General features: G+C 51.8%; 1 protein-coding gene across 1 annotated transcript in view; it reads right to left on the bottom strand.

Moving 5' to 3' along the window:
* Positions 1-12,488, bottom strand: part of PFAS (phosphoribosylformylglycinamidine synthase) — a 45,735-nt gene extending 33,247 nt beyond the window's left edge. Inside the window, exons 1-7 of the mRNA XM_032977082.2 lie at positions 12,183-12,488; positions 10,343-10,478; positions 9,034-9,139; positions 6,974-7,166; positions 5,818-5,926; positions 4,671-4,811; positions 2,419-2,543 (exon numbers count right to left, since the gene is read on the bottom strand). Of these exons, the coding sequence (XP_032832973.1) occupies positions 2,419-2,543; positions 4,671-4,811; positions 5,818-5,926; positions 6,974-7,166; positions 9,034-9,139; positions 10,343-10,478; positions 12,183-12,324 (952 nt within the window). The 5' untranslated portion in view covers positions 12,325-12,488. The remainder of the gene's footprint in view (positions 1-2,418; positions 2,544-4,670; positions 4,812-5,817; positions 5,927-6,973; positions 7,167-9,033; positions 9,140-10,342; positions 10,479-12,182) is intronic.
* Positions 12,489-13,818: the final 1,330 nt, after the last annotated feature.

Below are 13,818 nucleotides of genomic sequence, written 5' to 3'. Positions count from 1 at the left end.
CCCTCTGTGTGTGATGTCTCTGTGTGTGATGTCCCTCTGTGTGTCATGTCACTCTGTGTGTCATGTCCCTCTGTGTGTGATGTCCCTCTGTGTGTGATGTCCCTCTGTGTGTGATGTCCCTCTGTGTGTGATGTCCCTCTGTGTGTGGTGTCCCTCTGTGTGTGGTGTCTCTGTGTGTGATGTCCCTCTGTGTGGTGTCATGTCTCTCTGTGTGTGGTGTCCCTCTGTGTGTCATGTCTCTCTGTGTGTCATGTCTCTCTGTGTGTGATGTCCCTCTGTGTGGTGTCATGTCTCTCTGTGTGTGGTGTCCCTCTGTGTGTGATGTCTCTCTGTGTGTGATGTCCCTCTGTGTGTCATGTCTCTCTGTGTGTGGTGTCCCTCTGTGTGTGATGTCTCTCTGTGTGTCATGTCTCTCTGTGTGTCATGTCCCTCTGTGTGTCATGTCCCTCTGTGTGTCATGTCCCTCTGTGTGTCATGTCCCTCTGTGTGTCATGTCCCTCTGTGTGTCATGTCCCTCTGTGTGTCATGTCCCTCTGTGTGTGATGTCCCTCTGTGTGTCATGTCCCTCTGTGTGTCATGTCCCTCTGTGTGTGATGTCCCTCTGTGTGTGATGTCCCTCTGTGTGTGATGTCCCTCTGTGTGTGATGTCCCTCTGTGTGTGATGTCCCTCTGTGTGTGATGTCCCTCTGTGTGTGATGTCCCTCTGTGTGTGATGTCCCTCTGTGTGTGATGTCCCTCTGTGTGTGATGTCCCTCTGTGTGTGATGTCCCTCTGTGTGTGATGTCCCTCTGTGTGTGATGTCCCTCTGTGTGTGATGTCCCTCTGTGTGTGATGTCCCTCTGTGTGTGATGTCCCTCTGTGTGTGATGTCCCTCTGTGTGTGATGTCCCTCTGTGTGTGATGTCCCTCTGTGTGTGATGTCCCTCTGTGTGTGATGTCCCTCTGTGTGTGATGTCCCTCTGTGTGTGATGTCCCTCTGTGTGTGATGTCCCTCTGTGTGTGATGTCCCTCTGTGTGTGATGTCCCTCTGTGTGTGATGTCCCTCTGTGTGTGATGTCCCTCTGTGTGTGATGTCCCTCTGTGTGTGATGTCCCTCTGTGTGTGATGTCCCTCTGTGTGTGATGTCCCTCTGTGTGTGATGTCCCTCTGTGTGTGATGTCCCTCTGTGTGTGATGTCCCTCTGTGTGTCATGTCCCTCTGTGTGTCATGTCCCTCTGTGTGTCATGTCCCTCTGTGTGTCATGTCCCTCTGTGTGTCATGTCTCTCTGTGTGTCATGTCTCTCTGTGTGTGATGTCCCTCTGTGTGTCATGTCTCTCTGTGTGTGGTGTCCCTCTCTGTGTGATGTCCCTCTGTGTGTGATGTCCCTCTGTGTGTTCCCTTGCTGTGTGGTTTGCGACATTTTCACCTGAGGACGAGCGCTTGCGTTGCGTTCGAAACTTCGTGATTTATTTTAATTTTATTTCTACATACGTGACTTTACCGAAAGAACCATTGAGTATAGTGATTCCTGCAGTCACGAAAGCTTCGATCACAGTATAAGTAGTTCGCCATGAGCCGAACTGCCGTACCGAATGGTCCAATTTCGGCATGCACGTGGAACGACGCCGCAGGCCACGACCAAAACAATGACGCAGTCTAGTGGCGGCACGTGTGGTGAGCGTTAGTGCAAACCTGTTGCTTTGGAGCTTACCTCGCTTATGCACTCTGTGCAAGCCCAATACTCTCATGAATGTCGTCTACACCTCCATCAAGAAGTACTAGAACGAACTGAAGTATGAATCCCTTGGTCTGTGAGACAAATCCAAAGTTTTGGGTAGAACTGATGCAGGTGTGTCAATGCGTATGGTGTGTTAAGAGTTTGGAACACAAATTAAAACATATATTGGGGCAGGAGCCACTGGGGTGTACTATTGTACATAATTCGGAATATTGGATAATTCGGCATGGCTAGAGCCACATGTTTGTCGAATTAACAAGCTTTTAATGTATACAATGTTGGTGGTGTTGTAGTTATGGTGACAGGAGAACAGTCGAGAGAGCTTAAGGGTTTGGGGTATGGGGTAGTGATAGGGGTTGGGGTAGTGATCGGAGTAGTGCTGGTGGTTGGGGTAGGCTTGGTCGTAGCTGGGGGGCAGGGAGTAGCAGGACGATGATGGTCTGGGGGTTGCTTTAAGGGAGGAACGAGAGCCGGTGAATGGAGATGATTGTTTGATGCGAAGGGGGAGAACGGGGAGATCTCCATCGCAGACAGACATCACGGTGTTAGTATTAAGTGGCAGTCACTGTGGAACCAATATCTCTCTGCGGTCCTCTATACATTGAAACGTCTTCAGCCAATAGACGAGCATCAACGCATCGACGCTCGCACCGTTGGTTGGAAAGCCACCGAGAGGGAACTGAGAAAGGAGGTGGTGGTACCTGTGGGGAAGTTGTGAGTCTCGGCCGTGAAGATGACGTGCCGTGTGGTGAGCGTCTCCTGGAGCGGACTCGGCGCGCCGGGCTCCGCGGGGACCAGGCAGCGCACCTCCCCTCCGCGTATGGCGCTGCGCTCCGAGATGCACACACACGAGGCCAGCGTCACATGCACACACGCCAGTGTCACATGCACACAAGCCAGCGTCACATGCACACAAGTCAGTGTCACACACGCGCACACGAGGCCAGCGTCACACGTACACACGCGAGTGCCACTCGCACTCACGCGAGTGCCACACATGCACACACTCGAGTGCCACGCGCACACACGCGAGTGCCACACGTACACACATGAGTGCCACACGTACACACGCGAGTGCCACACACGCACACACGAGTGCCACACACGCACACACGAGTGCCACACACGAGTGCCACACGTACACACATGAGTGCCACACACACACGCGAGTGCCACACGCACACACGCGAGTGCCACACACACACACGCGAGTGCCACACACACACACGCGAGTGCCACACGTACACACGCACACACGCGAGTGCCACACGTACACGCACCAGCATCACATGGACACATGCGAGCGCCACACACACGCCAACATTATACGCAGAGGCGCCAGCATCACACAAACACGCACTAGCGTTGCACGCGCCAGCGTCAACCACACACGCACCAGCATCACACGCACACACGCCAGCATCACAAGCACATGCGCCAAGGTTACTCGCGCACACACATGCCAGCTTCACGAGTACAAACACGCCAGCTTCACGCACACACACGTGTCAAAGTCACGCCCACATGCTAGTACAGGTAGTCCCCGACTTACGATGGACCCCGACTTACGACGGTCCCCGACTTACGATGGTCCCCGACTTACGATATTTCAATCTTACGATGGCGATATGACAAAATTGTAAAATATTTTTAATTTTTCGCGGCAGGCAAACGCAGCAGCGTACGAGGTACGATACTGTACTTTATTATCGCCATCCTCCTCTTCCGACAACTAAGTTAATGTAGCCATCCAACAACCTAACATCGCTCAAGTATGCAGACGACGGACATAATCTTGGTGAGTACAGTAGATTATGATACGTTACGATACGTTCAATGCATGTATGATACGTAGCTTTAGCGATTTCATTTTAGGGTTACCACGATATGATACGTTCAATGCATGTTAAAAGTTTTTATAGCAGATAGGATTGTTTCCTGAAAAAACTTTCTGTTAAATTGCAGTTCATATAGGTAGGCTAAGAATTTACCTTCTTTTGTACTTTAAATTTTACTGTGCAAATACAGTCTTGTAATTAATAAATGCATACAGTATATAGTTTATACAGTACTGTACTGTAAATTGCTGTTTTGCTAAATTATCACCATTCTTTAAGACTCCTGGGTAGGCTAGGCCATTTTCGACTTACGATATTTTCGGCTTACGATGGGGTCGTCGTAACGCATCTCCATCGTCAGTCGGGGACTACCTTTTTAATGCACCACAAACACCAGTGTCATTCAGCAAGCAGGGACTGGGTTCAATTCGTGTGTGAAGTTTTTATTCTCTCCCCCTCTGTTGCATGGCTTTCCTCCAGGTTCTTCAGTTTCCTCCCATAGCCAAAAAATCAACATTCAATGCGACTGCTGTTCGCCAAGCATCCCAATCCTGGAAATGTTCCTGCAAATTACACAGCAGCTGCAACATCGCCCCCAACGACGAAAACCTGGCAGGACCCTCCTGAAGAAAATCTAGAGACTTACTGAGGCCCTCCTGGGTAAACAAAGCATAATAACAATAAATTAAAATACCAGCAAAATCAGCATTATCGGTAACTTGATCAGCTGTCCGGCCTGCACTATTATTCCGTTACGGTGGTTTTTCTCGTCACTTAAGAGATTCGATCATTGTTGACATGAGCCCAGCCAGTGTGGTCAGTGGAGACTCCACATCTATGGCCCCCAGTCTGCAGCAGTGAACAATGGTAACCACACTGCACTGATGAGTCTCGATCAGGATGACACCATTCCGAAGTTGTCCTCTACATCACCGCTGCTGCTGCTGTCAGTCAGTCACAATTTACTCAAATTTATTGTGATGCACCACAATACATTTCTTCAGGAAGTGCTCATGGTTTCGTGCACAACGCACAGAGGCCGAGTGCTATTGGTGCGGTGCCGATAGCACGGTGGGATAAGGAAATGCTGCTCGGACTGTGCTGCCCCAACCGACCTGCTGTTGTCGCTGAACTTGATGACGTTGTTGGGGTTGCTGTGCTGCTGAGTGCCGATGATCATGTCGAAGAGCGACTCCTCCAGGGCTTGGCCGTCCACGGTGAGGCGGCCGCGGAACAGCCAATGGCGGCTGTGTTCGCTGCACAACACGGGGGTCGAGGGACCGTGAGGGGTTGCGGGGGGGAGTCGCGTAAAGGCGCGATGGCGTCTCCCGGCGCTAGCCGTACGAGCAGGCACAGGACACAAACCAGGGAATATCCACAACATTTTGGACGATCCGTGCGGAAAAATAGCTTTGGGTTCACACGGATTAATGACGTCACAGGAAGTGACGTCGCGTCCGCAATTCTTGCCAATAGCGGTGTCAAGTGGCATCATTATGAAATGTAAATTATGCGCAAATCTGATCATGAAAAATCTGAAGCAAACTAAACGGCGCACATCACGGGAAACCTAAAGTCACACGCTTTGATTGGCAGCTAATTTATGGGATAGGCCACATAATCAATGTTTTATAGGAACGGGATGTGTGTGCCTGCGCGTCTCTCCTCACGTGGATCCAAATCGTGATGGAGATCTCGTGCGTGTATGTACCACCGTGGGGAGCGGTAAGGTAGCAGTTGGCGTGCTGCACTACGAACCCACCAACCCGACTTCGATTCCCGCTCACGGCTAACACCAGTGTCAATTATCTGAACCGGTCCGGGCACTCCCCTAGGCCGACTCAGCCTCAAATGAGTACCTGGTACGGTGTGTAAACATAGCCATTAGGAAGACAAAGGTGGCCAGGTGTGGTGCGTAGGAGACTCGTGAAGGACGCTACTGGACAGTTGGAGGCAGTAGCTCTCCAACCACAGCGCTCACAACAAGCAGTGCGTCGGACGGCTAAAGCACCGCAGGTTGGCACAGTAGGGGGTACAGGTGGTTCATCTACCAGTCATTTCAGTCAGTCAACCCACGGCACCTGGGTTTGATCCGTGACCTCCGGCCAGTGAGGCATCGACACTTCAAGTGGCCTCAAAGTACACCAAGGCTGGCACAAACGCCCTGATGATGTCACAGCCATTTAGTGGCGATTGATGGTAGTTGTGTGTGTGTGTGTGCATGCCAACTAAATAACTTGTGCCGGCGCTGGCTTCGCTTGCCTGTTTGACTGCGCGATGTCAAAGCATTCCACGCTCGTCGGATTCCGGCCCACACGCTCGCGGAACAGTCGCGTGTAGTAATCCAGGTCCCACTCATCCAGCGCCAGGCCTGGCCCACGTCACCGCCGAGAGGTCACAGACAGCCGGGAGAGGTCACAGACAGCCGTTGACCTTTTTGTCACAGCCACTAAAACGTGTGTGGGTGTTCCTGGCAACAAAACGACCGGCGCCAGGTTGAGCGCCTTTCAGAGCCGAGGACATTTCCCAGACTTAGGAGCGATTCCCGGTTTGTCCTCGCTAAACCACCTCGCGCCACGTGCATTCAGGATCGATCCTTTATCACTGGTGCACGATGCTTTATACCTTGATGTGCCCTGCAGAGAATGTTTGTCGCATGTCTATTAAACTGAGAACGTAACCATCCGAGATGGATTACGTCAAATTATGGAAGGTTCCGAATTTAATGATGAAACAAATTGTATTCTGTGATGTTGCTGCTGAAATTGGCAGTGGTGCACAAATTAAAAAAACGCAACACATTCGTCAATAAGACTGTGGCCTTGTAAGCAAACGTAATCAATAAGCGACGTTTTTTGGCAATGGCCCTTTTTTATGGTATTAACGCTAGGAAGGGGCAGTGCCCATCAACTAACCGAACCCAGGATCTCAGCGTTGCCATCTCACTGCTCTGACCTCTGACCCACTTGGCATACAAGCCACAGGGCGTCATGACGTTGGGAGGGGCCAGTAGAAGGGATGCCTGGTTGACTTCGTCACGTGATGCTATCCAGAGTCATCCCCTGTGTGGGGAAGCAAAGGCCCGACGCTGGCAGGGGTCACCGGAACGAGCTTGTCTGAGCACGCCGGTGATCCAGCTGCACAGCACAGCCACGAAAAAAATACACGCAGCAGCTCTGCTGTGCTATCGGCACAATCAATATGAAAAATACATAATTATAATGCGATTTTGATAGTGCCCTTCAGAACGAGGCATCTCAGCGCTTTACAAATCAGGAAGCAATTTACGTGGAATGTCATCTCAAACAAGAGAAAGGGCACCCCCAGTGTCAGTCGTCCCTGCACGGCGCACTCTGACTGACCGCCCGGCCTGTGAGCCAGAACGAGCGACTGTACGGGCATGCGGTGAGAAGCGTACCCAGCTCGCGGTTGGCTCTCTCCAGGGCGGCGCGTCCCTCCCCCAGGACGTCGACATGGTACACGGGCTCCGTGCGGACGCTGAGCGCGAAGGAGCCCAGGGGATGGTCGTACACGCACTCCGTTGTGCGGTCGTGCAGGCCGCTCGCCAGCACGCGCCGGGCCTGCTCGCTCACTGCCTCCTCGCCGTGAACCTGCGCGTGCCGAGACGGAACCGATCCGTGACACGCCAACTTCGCGAGGCGTCGGGATTGGAATCGGGGCCAAACGGGGCCAAGGGGCGAGGCCAACGACGCATTTGCCTACGCGCATCTCTGCACGTTCGTTGCGTGCAATTTTATCAGCACGGCTCGGCTTCGGCGATGAACGGCAACCCAGTGCCGGTCCAGCACTGACCCGCCGGGGTTCGGTGGTATTGGAGCTGCTTGCGCAGAAGTGGCCGGGTGGATTAGGAGGCCAATCGCGTGCCGGACTCACGCGGTTAGACCGGCTTCTAAAGTGGAACGAGTTGCTGGTCTCAGCCCATTCACAATGATTGCAGGAAAAAAAACCCCCATAATTTAAATTCGGTTCTGCTGTTAATTTGGCTAAATTACGGCTCTCAGGATCAAAAATACCGGCTCGTCATGTGACGAACATTACTGTCACGTGGCAGGGTGGGTGGGAAACTGATGGCCACTACTTCAAGTGAACTCTGGTCCACGAAAAACCGAATACATTCGTAAGTATCCAAGAGCAGGCCACAGCTCACTTCAAATGATCTCAGAAGCAGCTCCATGATACCCACTTCCGAGGGCGGCTCTCTAACACGAAGGGTCGCACCGTTTTGTGATTTCTGAATTGATTCTTGCATCTTATGACGAGACACCGATGGCCCAATCGGAATAACTTGCCGCCGTTTGATTATGAAACACTTGCAACGTTCAACCTCTGTGTGCAATGCCTGAAACTGCTCGACGAGCAACTGCAGCAAACTGCGCGGCGTAGCAAATGCGGCGGCACTCATGTCACCCGGGCTCCGCGCCCTACACAATGTGCGTATTCATACAGCGTCTAAATGCGACCACGTCTCAAGATGCTGCATTGCCATCGGCTGAACTGGGCCGCTTCACAACAACGTGCTAATTCACCAGCAGCCACAGCACAAAAGGCAAAAGACCCCCCTCTGTATAGCCTGAAAACACTATTGGGGCGAGCACTGTTAGCGAGCACCTATGAAGGTCGGCACGGCGCACGAAGGAAGTGGGTCGCCAACACCACGCCCGGTTGCCTCTGTCTCCACAGTGGCAATGTTTACCATCCCTACCAGGTACAGAAATAAATTATGCAGTAGCTGCCAATCAAAGCTGGCAAAGCTGCACCAGATGGTATCTTCCAAGTTTTTTTTTCTGAAGCATCTGGGACCGAAGTGAATGAACAGGTTGGTGGCATTCTACTCCGCCGCCCTGGCTTAGGGCAACAAACCAGGGCAGGCGCAAAATGATGGAACGCACCGAAACTCCTGTGCATGACAGACACTACCAGGAGGTATGGGTGACACACAACTCATCTTTGAATGAAAGCAATCAACTGGCTGAGAAGTTTGGATATCGTATTATGACGCTACTTAAATCAGGATCAAGATATCGTCATGGCCAAAGCCATCGATGCCACCACCACACCTCACCAACGCTTATTTCCCTCTGCCAGACCTGTCCTCTGTCAGGTCCCAAAAAAATTATATATGGCAATCTAGGAAAAAAAAGTTATTCTTATAAGTTGTGATGATCCTAAGTGACAAAACTAAATTGAACGTGATTCATTTGTTGTGTGGTTATTAGTCACTGGGCTGGGAGTGTTGACTCGATTGTTTAAGGGTACTTTAAACATTTAAATTATTATTATCCTTGAGAAGCAAGGATAATAATTATTCAAGCACGGCTGACATCGGCCACCGAGTCTCAGCGATGCCGGCTAAGTTTCAACAATATGGCATCACCCTCACGAGCCGCCCCACCCACCAAAAAGTTAAAATAGAATCTTAAAACACAAGGAGCAGCTTCACCACTGAGAGGGATGCACCTTGAAGAGATGGCGTTGCGAGCATTCAATTCGCTTCACGTGATGCAGCCCGATGGAGTGGCAGATGGACACCGCGTTGGTCGACCAAGCGGTGGAGAAATTGAGCCTGTCAACCAACACGTCACGAAGACAGCATCCACACATTCACAGGGGAAGGCACGAATCAAGGTCACGTTCCCATTAGAGCTGGTCGATTCACACCACGGTTGGCTACGTTTGGTGCGAAATAAGTTCAACGTACATACATTCCCAACCTGGAATTGTGGTTGGATTGTTAAAATCGAATATCCTTTACAAATGGGAAAGATGGAGATTAGTCTACATTTTGCTGTACCGCTTTCTAAACTAAACTATTTATTTTACCAGGTAAGTCACTGAGCTCTATAGCTCTTTTTCAGAAGCAACCTGGCCACAAGTGACAGCTCAACAGTGGCTTATGTGCAACTTTAAAGTCACCAAATATTTTAAACGTAAGTTGATTCTAAATGTGGAGGGAAAAACCAAAAGACCCGGAGAAAAATCCACGTAACCGCAGGGAGCCAGGATATGGGACACCTCCTGCTCGTGCCGACACAGCGCTGGACTACAGGCCACGTGCAGCGGAGCCACCACAGCCCGGCTCAAGGCAAGAATAGGGCTTGGGGACCCTAGCCAGAAAAGTGGATTTGCCACTGAATTATATGGCTGATATTAATGTAACGAGTTTCCATGGTGATTCTGGTTGATACTGGCTGGCAGGAATTGACTCCGACACCAACCAGCTGTTATCGACCAGACTCTCGATTGAAAAGTACTGCCGAAGGTGAGTGTGGGATTGGGCCAATCCCAAATTGTGTCGTGACATTCCACGGGGATGGAAGGGCTCGAGGTGCCTGGGTGGCCTCGTGGAGGCCGGCCCGGACGCAGTAAAATACACGGCTCTAAGGCACCGAGAAAATTGGACTTGGCTGTGATGGCGCTAGCCCTAATAAGTGATTATTTTGAGGGTCCCCTTCAACTGATAAACTGCAAGTGAGAGTGACAGAAAAGATAGAGGCAAGAGATACAGCTGCAGCGACAGGAGGGAAACAGAGACAGACATATAAACGTGGCGAGATGAGAGAAGCAGACAAGCAGATTACAGTCGTTGGAGTTTTATATTAATTAACTCGCTAAGTTTGAGGATGGAATTTCCCTTTTATTCGATGCACCCCTATTCTTGTCACGGATGCCCCTTGAGCTGCTTGGGGCCCCCTCTAAGCTTTTGCTCGGTTAGCTTGGGCCTGGCTTGGGCCTGGCGTGGCTGCCGTGCCCCCGGTGGACACACGACCTGGGTCCGACTTCGATGAGGCAGTCGTTCCCTTCGGGGTTCAGGCAGCTCTGGCTCGACGCGCCCGGGCCGCCCAGCATGGGGTGGAAGAGCCAGAGGAGCTTGCGCCTCTCCTCGGCCGATGGCGCCTCGGGGCCTGCGCGACAGTAACCGTGAAGGGGAGGGAATCCACGGAATTACAATCGCAGCGAGTCGTTCAGAAACACATTCTTAACCCTACCAGGTTTCAATGGAAAGGTCAGAATCGCCTTTAAATACATACCGTTTGAGCACACCAAAATAGAGTTGTGTTCAGCCCTTTGGACAATCCACTGCTGGATGAGGGTCTCACGAGGCAATGAATGTTGCGGGGGGGGGGGGGGAGGGGAGTTGTTTGACCGTACTTCACTACGCGGGTGAATGAAAGTTGATGAAGGGGGAGGGGTAAATACCGATTTAAATAGCACTCACCACTGATCGGTTCAAAGTGCAGTGCGGGAACAATTGATGCAACTCTCCATCCGCAAACAGAGAGGCCAGATCGTCTAGGAGCATCGCGTCCACGGTGCTGCCAAACAACAACAACTGACGGCACGCGCCATCCTGAGACCTTCATCGCCCGCCTTGGTCAATCCACTGCTGGATGAAGGTCTCTTTTTAACATCACCAGGCAAGACCCCACTGAGATTTTAAGCTCTTTTTCAGAAGCGACCTGACCACAAATGACAGCTCAACTTAGTGGGCGATCATCATGTGGACATTTATAGCAGCCGAAGCTTAAAACTCTAAAGGCGTGTTTCTAAATGTGGAGGGAAAAACCGAAGGACCCGGAGCAAAATCCACGTGACCAAGGGGAGAGAAGAGACACAAACTCTAAATACACAGCAGGCGTCAGGGTCGGGATTGAACCCACGATTTGCTGTATACCAGGCGAGGAAGTTAACATCTCACCACCGTGTCTCCACAAGCTGCCACCATCTCTCACGATCCTGCGGTGTGACCAATGCCCCCTTAGCCCCTGCCCACGAGCCGATTTCATCGCTCCATCTCATCGGCGGGGCATTGGAGAGACGCCCGCTCGGAATGATGTTGATATAAAGAGACGCACGTGGATTAGAGGGCGTCCACAGAGTGAAGACAACATTGACAATGTTCACAACCCCAAGGGGGCTTGGGCCAGGACCGCTGGAGATAAGGGACGGTGGTGGCCGATAGTCAACATTAGTGACGGAGTGGAGGCCAAGGAATGGCACGCGTCGAGGAGGAGATGGAGCGACCAAATCGGATGGCACCAGATTATGTTAGCGCCTTCGATTAACACGGTTGTATGTACTGTATATCGAACTTCTTTCGCACCCTACGTAGCCAACCGCGCTAATCGATCCAACATACGCACGCACTTCTCCCGGTTGAGTTTAAAGCAGAGGATGGGGGGGGGGGGCTCCAACCCGATCGATGTTCGTGTCTCACGGCCAACACCGGTGACGATTATCTGAACCGGTCCTGGATCTCCCCTAGGTCGACTCAGCCTCAAATGAGTTCCTGGTGCGAGCGTGGTGCTGTTAAGGCTGTACGGGAGGATGTGTATCTGTGACCAGACTTGTACTGTATAACTTAATCAGACGCGTTGGGAGCGTTGTGTTGTGTACACAAAAAGACAGCGATCCCCGTGTAGCCTTCACAGACTGTCGGGGCAAGTGCTGTTAGCGAGTAGCACCTACGAAGGCCGACACGGCACCACACCGGGCCGCCTTTGTCTCCCGAGTGGCGGAGAATACAGTACAGCTCTGTGGCAGGCGTTCACATCTAGCAGTGGACTGAGCATGGCTGCTGTTGCTGCTGCTGAAGCGGCGTCACTCACCGTCCCACTCCACATTGTAGCAGAACTCCGTGTCTGGGGCGCCGCTCACCGCCTCCAGCGAGGCGGCCGCCTCCGCGCTCTTCACGACCTTCCTGCTCCACAAGCCGCGCTCTGGCCTCGCGTAGAAGCGAATCAGCCCCATGGCGAGCGATGTTTGGAACTTGCGAGCGGTGTGGAACTAACAGCGGCGGCGGCGGTAGATGAGCGAGCGAGCGAGCTGCCTCTGCACTGCGGCCCCGTGCTGAGTGGCCCAGAGTTTGTAACGCTCCGCGCCAAACGCAGCACCACGTGGAACCGGTTGCCTCTGTCTGCCGCCACCGCCACCACAGGTCGCATACAGCCGCTGTGATTTTCAATCGCACAACCCCGAATTAAAGTTTGATGGGGCGCTTGGTGCTCGTTTGACATTCGCCAAGGAAAGCGCTTAGCCACGCCGTTCCGACCGCAATAGGATGCCACTGGTTTCGTTGTCAATCCCATATAAAAATCACGTGACACACTATCAAGCGTTTAATCCCATTTAAACATAAGCCTATAATACATTATAACTGTACCAGTTGGAATGGCGTGGCTTAGTGCTTTGGTCTTGTCCTTATAAATGACGGCACTGTGCACGTGTCGCTGTGACTAACAATGGATAGCAGAATATTGGCTTGAAATTACACCGCCTATGCCTCTTTTCTGCTGCTATTACTATGTCTCCATCAGTCTGATTAAGTCACTAAGAGGTTAGCTGATATAGTAATAGAGACTCCTTTCTGGTGAAGTCTACAGCCTCATCTGATGGGGTTTGAGAACAACTGACTGGTGGTCTTGGAGTATTTGAGCTATAAACTGACAGGTCTGACCTTTGTGTATTTGACATCGATGGGAAAATGTCTTTGAGTCCCCCACTGACTGTCCACCCAGCAGTACACGGGTACACTACAGGTGTGCCCGTGTGAAGTGTGGGTACTCCCATCTTTTCTTAGACATCTGGACAGTGTGGAAGAGTAGGCCAGAATTTCCCTCTAAAGCGGCTCTCTAGAGCTCCCTCTACTGGATGCCCTTCCCCCAGCAGTGGTATATGTACGCACTTTTAGAGCTGCACCTTTAACTTTTTGGTAATTATAATTTGAGATTACCTCGCCTTTTAATAAACAAGTGAGGTGTTTTAACTCCAGCAAGCTGATCAGTTATTGGACTGAAATGTACACACTAATCATTTTATTGTTGATATTGAATGTTATACAATGGCAGAATAAACACATTCCTGCGGAGGGAGCTGGTAGGAACGTTGGGTTGCTCGATCAATGGCCAGGGTCAACAGCGGCGTGGTGTATTCCGCAAACATCCCCGACTGTGAGGGCGGGCACAAGCCGGCGTGAGTAGGTTAAACGTTGAGTTTTATAAGGGCACCACGGGGTGACCAGCCCCTCCCCACCCAGCCCCACCCCTCCCACCCCCCACCCCCACCCAGCCCCACCCTCCCCACCCCCACCCAGCCCCTCCCCACCCTCCCCACCCTCCCCAGCCCCTCCCCACCCTCCCCTTCCCTCCTGTGATAATCCTGGTTGGGCTTCCAGTCCACTACGTTTCATACCAGTAATGCCCACTAGGAGCGCATTTGTTATATATCCGGGTGTCCGGATACACG

This window comes from Petromyzon marinus, chromosome 61 (assembly GCF_048934315.1).
Source record: "Petromyzon marinus isolate PM22_M1 ecotype Great Lakes invasive population chromosome 61, UKy_Petmar_22M1.pri1.0, whole genome shotgun sequence".
Classification (NCBI taxonomy): Eukaryota; Metazoa; Chordata; class Hyperoartia; order Petromyzontiformes; family Petromyzontidae; genus Petromyzon; species Petromyzon marinus.
Note: the sequence above shows the minus strand (reverse complement) of the source record. Positions and strands in the feature narration are given on the sequence as shown.